At 40.2% G+C, this 5,802-nt stretch overlaps 1 protein-coding gene across 3 annotated transcripts in view; it reads left to right on the top strand.

The window, feature by feature from the left end:
• The first annotated feature begins 3,529 nt into the window (after positions 1-3,529).
• The window catches only part of LOC111671538 (polypeptide N-acetylgalactosaminyltransferase 3-like), a 7,155-nt gene continuing 4,882 nt past the window's right edge, over positions 3,530-5,802 (top strand). Inside the window, exons 1-3 of one of the 3 annotated variants that reach the window (XM_023428653.2) lie at positions 3,530-3,632; positions 4,846-5,280; positions 5,392-5,564. In XM_023428653.2, the coding sequence (XP_023284421.1) occupies positions 4,880-5,280; positions 5,392-5,564 (574 nt within the window). In that variant the 5' untranslated portion in view covers positions 3,530-3,632; positions 4,846-4,879. Of the gene's footprint in view, positions 5,281-5,391; positions 5,565-5,802 lie in introns of all 3 variants that reach the window. The other 2 variants (XM_087179954.1, XM_023428654.2) reach the window with 2 other exon arrangements.

The following is a 5,802-nucleotide window of genomic DNA, read 5'->3' as shown; positions in this document are numbered from 1 at the left end:
TTTTTTTTGTAAAGTGTGAACATGGACTGCACTGTAAATAAATCACTTTGGTATCCCTGGACAAAATTCTCAGTGTCTGCCTCCTACTAAACGGCCACTCAGGTCGGCCTACATCACAGACAGGAAATAAAGACATCAATAGACACAAGGAAAGTAATTATAAAACAGGAAATAAGACATTTTCTGGATGAAAATGACACCTGGCACTGGCTCTCTCTGTCTCTACTCAGCCTTGTTACTAATGAGACGTCTTTGCTTCCAATCAAGGTCAAGAACAGCCCAGTTATGATTAACACACTCAGAACTTGGGAGAAGATTGTGAAGTTCACCCAAAAGGTTCGACTCCAGCCCTGCACCCCATTATACAGAACAAAGCTTTCCCCCGAGGACTGGATACGAACATATTTCCATTCTGGTATGATCACGATATCAGGGTTGTTGGTGCTATGTTCGAGGACGATAAATTATTATCATTTGAACAAATCAGAACCAAATATGTTGTACCACCTCAACATTTTTATGGCCATCTTCAGGTCAGACGTTTCATTAACAATCTTGATGTGAAAGCCAGCCAATAGGCTCAGCTTATGACTCATTCTTGTTACAGTTTTACCATAATAGAAAAATTATATCCTACTTCTATGGAAAACTACAGTCCCTCAATACATGTAACATTGACAGAATTAAAATTATATGAAACAGGGACTTGGGGACTGAGCTTTGAGAGGAAGCATGGTCCAATGCAGTGGAGTCAGTAGGCAAAATCTTTTTGTGCAACAGGCAAACGGAGAGTCAGTACAAGATCCTTCATAGAATACAACACACACCCCAATCTCTCTATACTTTCTATCCTGGGATCTCTCCCCTCTGTGTTAAGTGCAAGCAGGAGGTTGGGTCTAACATACATTGCATCTGGCGCTGCCCTTTGATATTTAGATTTTGGGAAAAAGTCTCACAGGAAATTGATGTAATTTTTGGTAAAAACATACAAATAAATCCTGGTTGGTTTCTGTCAAATCTTTCAGTAGAGGGGATTTCTCTATTAAGTGTCCAGCAAAAACTTCTGATCAAGCTTCTTTTATTAGCTAGAAGGTGCCTTCTATTTCAGTGGATTAAGTCCAGACCTCCAATGGTTAACCAGTGATATGGAGAAATCTTTAAACTTCTTCCAATGGAGCGCTTGAGTTCAGTTTTAAAGGAGAATGAGAGGTCTTTCAATAAATTGTAGGGTGCCTTTATCTGGCAAGGCAAAAAACCCAGGCAGAGGCTTAAGATATTACAATTACCTACAGACATGGGCGATCTCTCTATGCCTAATATGTTGTTCTATAACTGGGCCTGTCATGCACGCCACCTCTGGCTGTGGTTACATTCATATATTAAGAGAGAGACCCGTATTGATTCCTGGGCCTGTCACCCTCACTCCTCATGGAGCTTAATCACATGTGAGGCAAAGAAGATAAATCCAGAAATAAAATGTAATCCTATCATTTACAACAGTATCAGGATATGGCATGATATTTCTAAATACCTGGGAAGAAGGAATGTGAAATCCTTACTTTCTCCCATAACCCAAAACTGACTTTCCTGCAGGTGTTAGCTCACCTATGTTCCTCTCTTCGAGGGACAAAGGAATTCACGTAATTGGCAAGCTATTGAGAGACAATATATTACTATCCTTCCAGCAGTTACAAGAAACATTCAATATTCCCAAGCACCATTTTTTTTGGATACTTGCAGATTAGGCATTTTGTGTCTTCACAGACCAGTTCTTTCTCTACTAACATCTCTTACAGTGATGTTGAGAGATTTCTTCTAGAGCGCAAAAACAGAAAACATTTTATAGCTTCATTTTGCTCACTTCTGGGTTCTTCTGTCACATACCATTTACCAGACATCTCTCATTGATGGGAAAACGACTTGAACAATGAATATATAGGGGATGACTGGCAAACAACTATACGCCTGATCAAGTCCACATCTACTTGTGACCGGCTGAGAGAAACTCAGTACAAGATACTTCACAGACTGCATATTACTCCTGTTGTTTTAAACAAAATTGACCACTCCATTTCTCCTCCCTATACCAAGTGCAACTTAGAAAGGGGGATGTATTTCCATTACTTTTGGGAATGTAAACTGATTTCCAGATTTTGGACACTTATTTTCAAGGTAGTCAGTGGGATTTTCCTCCTAGGCCTCCCCTCTAGGGACCTACATCTCACTGCATCACATTATAAGCTCTTTGAAAAACTCCTTCTAGCTGCTTGAAAGTGTATACTGCAAAACTGGATCAAAACTCTTCCACCTAGTGTCACCCTTTGGTACAGAGAGATCTTTAGTATCCTCCCTCATGAAAGGTTGGAAGCTGTTGTGAAGGGTAAAGATGAGTTATTTTTCTTCCTAGGTTACATACCTGCAGATCTGAAAAATCTACTAATGATGGGCAGGCAGTTTTCTGAATGGAATAAGGCCTCCCTTATGCAGGGACATAGAGTGCAATAGGCTGCTGATGACTGGTTACACTTAATTCATAGTTACATACTGCGGACTGGAAACAAACTAGAACTGTAATTATTTAAAAAAATTTGGGTGCCTTTCCTAAACTGCCTGCCGGATTGTACAGCAGACTTGGTATGCACAGGGTGCTGCAATGTAGCCTGGCGTCCCTCCTGCACCTCTGTGAATGCCTAATGCTCCTTCCTGGACATTGATTTTGTTTCATTGCTTTAGCTATGTTTTCCCTGATTCATATGAAATTTCTAAACTGTGAACACTAAGAATTGTCCATGCAAGGTCCCATGCTGTTGCCCCCCCCCCCTTATTTATTTATTTATTTATTATATTTTTCATCTCTTCTTCTTTTTCTTATCTTATCCCATTTGGTAGGTCCTGTATGTGATTTGCTCATATCTGCCATTGCTGTCGTCTGTGTTCAGTGTTCTCTATCTGTTTTAAAAACTATATAAAATATTGGTTAAAAAAAGAAAGCAATACTAGAATCAATTATTCAGTGACTCCTCACCTTTGTGACTGTGCACTCTCACGGTTGCGTTTAAAATCACTCACTCATTCACCACTCCGTCCTCTCTTTCCAGGGAGTTCAATGAAGATGGTTATAACGGTAAAATAAAAAAACACTTTCCGACACTGACACTGTTAATCTTTTTCTCACCGTTTTTCTGGCTTTCAGCGCGAGCGCAATGCATTATGGTATATATTGTTTGGTTAGTGACCATTGGTTGTACACTACTTTTCACGATGCATTCTAGGATACTATGAGTCCACTATATAGGGTATAATAATTCTCACTATACATTCGGACATCACTATAAAATGGCAAACTCACTATATAGTGCACTATTGAGGGAGCAGAGAGTGATTTCAGACTCAACCACTAACGTCACTCACCTGCCTCTTTGAGTTCTACTGTGCATATTTAATATGATGTGTGTGATGCGGCCTGGCAGGTTTATTGCAGTTGTCTATTGGACCGGTTTGTGCAGTCACTCCTCCTGCGAACAACAACAAGGCAGATTCTCCTTGTCTCTGAGAGAGACAAAAACTCCGTGCCATATACAAAAGGAGAACACAGGTGGAGGAATTTGTTCATGTTCTGCAGCAAAAGTATAGTAAGTAGGCTACTGATTCAATAGATTAGAAAGAATAGAATAAAAGTTTGTCCTTTAATATCTAATTCAGAACTATAGTCATGTTATGGCAATTAGTTTTTTTTCTTGTTTATCAAGTAATTATCATGCATTTCTCTCCAAATATTGTTGTAAATAGTAAACTTTATTAAATGTATAGGCTACATTGTCAAAACACTGTAATCTAAACAATGTCTTACATTAATTTTGCCACTTATAGGCTACAGACTTATGTAAAAATGCGGTCTACTTCATTATCTAATGTTCGGTTAAGCCTGCACGGCAGAAATACACAAAACGTTGTAGGACTTGTTGATAGATCATATAAATACGTTTTGAATTGATCATTGTACAACATGTAGCCTACACCTGTTCTGATTGTTAATATACTGTGCAGTAGACTTATGGTGCACATTAATAGAGGGATGTGTATAGGCCTACATTTTTTCTAGCTAGTTCACATATAAAGTTTCCTACTTTGTATATTTAAAAAAAAAAATACGCGTATGGACACTATGGGCTCTATCTTATACACGCCTATACTGTGCCTGCAGCGTGTGCTGAAAATATGCTTGAGATATGCGGATACAGTGTTTCCCATACATCACCGAGACTAACTTTGTCCAACCACAGTTTCATAATGAACCGGAAATGTATTTATGTATGGAGCACATTAATTCACTCAGCTTACCCCCCTGGGCGCACAGTTGCGCACTGCGTACCTGTGACTGGACTGGGTTCACTGGCCAGTCACAATATTTTATCAACTCGCCACGAATTCTGTGTCAAACACGTAATAGCAAAGTGGCAAAGGTCGAGCGTTTTTGAAGGGGATGGGAGATGGCACTGTTTTTTGCATGTTCGCCCAAAACACTCGCGACCGTTTTTCCATCGGTCAAACAGCAAAAGTGGATATGGACATACCCTAAATACACGCGCGCCATGCGTTTTAGACCGTGCGCTTTGGGCTGTTAAAATAGAGCCCATTATGTGTAAGTCTAGCTTATATGATGAGAAAATAAAATGGTGTCTAATTTAATGTGTCACGACTATTAGACATGTGAGCCAGTAAAAAAACAAACAAAAAAACAACAAAGAAAAAACAATTAAAGCGGATGCAGCTGCCAGCGTAACAATATTTTAAAGATTTTTTAATTTTTTCTTTAATGATATATTTTATGTGATCTCTTTTCAGCTTTATTTTAGGTCAGTCCTTCCCAGTGTATGCCATGCATATATGTTACCGTGGACTCAGCCCTCTGAACATGGTTGTAGTTTTCTGCTTTTTGTTTTTACCTTACATTTTTTTTCATTCATACTACAACTTTAACGACAGAGCGTTCCCACTAACATCACAACGACTTATGGCAAATATGAGTCTGCTGGATCGCTCAGGTACCGATTGTCCTTCTGGCTTTTACACCAAAGAGGAGCTGAAGCCTCACCTTCAGAGGCCACTTCAGGATTCTATGGCACAAGGTGCAAATGGGAAAGCCTTTGTGTTACAGCTAATGAATCCTGAAGAACAGGATGAGAAATTGCGTGGCTTTGATAAAAACCAGTTCAATCAGTTTGCCAGTGATCGCATCTCTCTGCATCGTGACTTAGGCAAAGACACCCGCCACACAGAGTGAGTATATACTCATTGTTTATTGAGGATCAATAACTGCTGACACTGACATGTAATTCTTTTGAAAATATGCATCTTGTTAAAAATCTGACACCTGCTTGGCCCTGACAGTTGCCTGGAACAGAAGTTTTGGCGTTGTCCTGGTCTCCCTACCACCAGTGTGATCATAGTGTTTCATAATGAGGCCTGGTCCACTCTGCTCAGGACGGTCTACAGTATCTTACACACTGCTCCTGCAGCCCTGCTCACAGAGATCTTACTGGTGGATGATGCCAGCACAGACGGTAAGAGTCGTCACGATGCTGCAGTCAAACTGATACATCTATACTGAAACCTTAAAATCTTATGTACTCCGGCTTCCTCCCACAGTCCAAAGACATGCAAATGGGGACTAGGCTGATTGGTTATTCTACATTTACCATAGGTGTGGCTGTGAGTGTGAATGGTTGTCTGTCTCTATGTGTTTGCCCTGCGATGGACTGGCGACCTGTCCGGGGTGTACCCCGCCTCCCGCCCGAAAAG

Source organism: Seriola lalandi, unplaced genomic scaffold, assembly GCF_002814215.2.
Source record: "Seriola lalandi dorsalis isolate HSWRI2012SDOR001 ecotype SW California unplaced genomic scaffold, Sedor1 jcf7180002054884, whole genome shotgun sequence".
NCBI lineage: Eukaryota > Metazoa > Chordata > Actinopteri > Carangiformes > Carangidae > Seriola > Seriola lalandi.
This window is presented reverse-complemented; position numbering and strand designations above follow the sequence as displayed.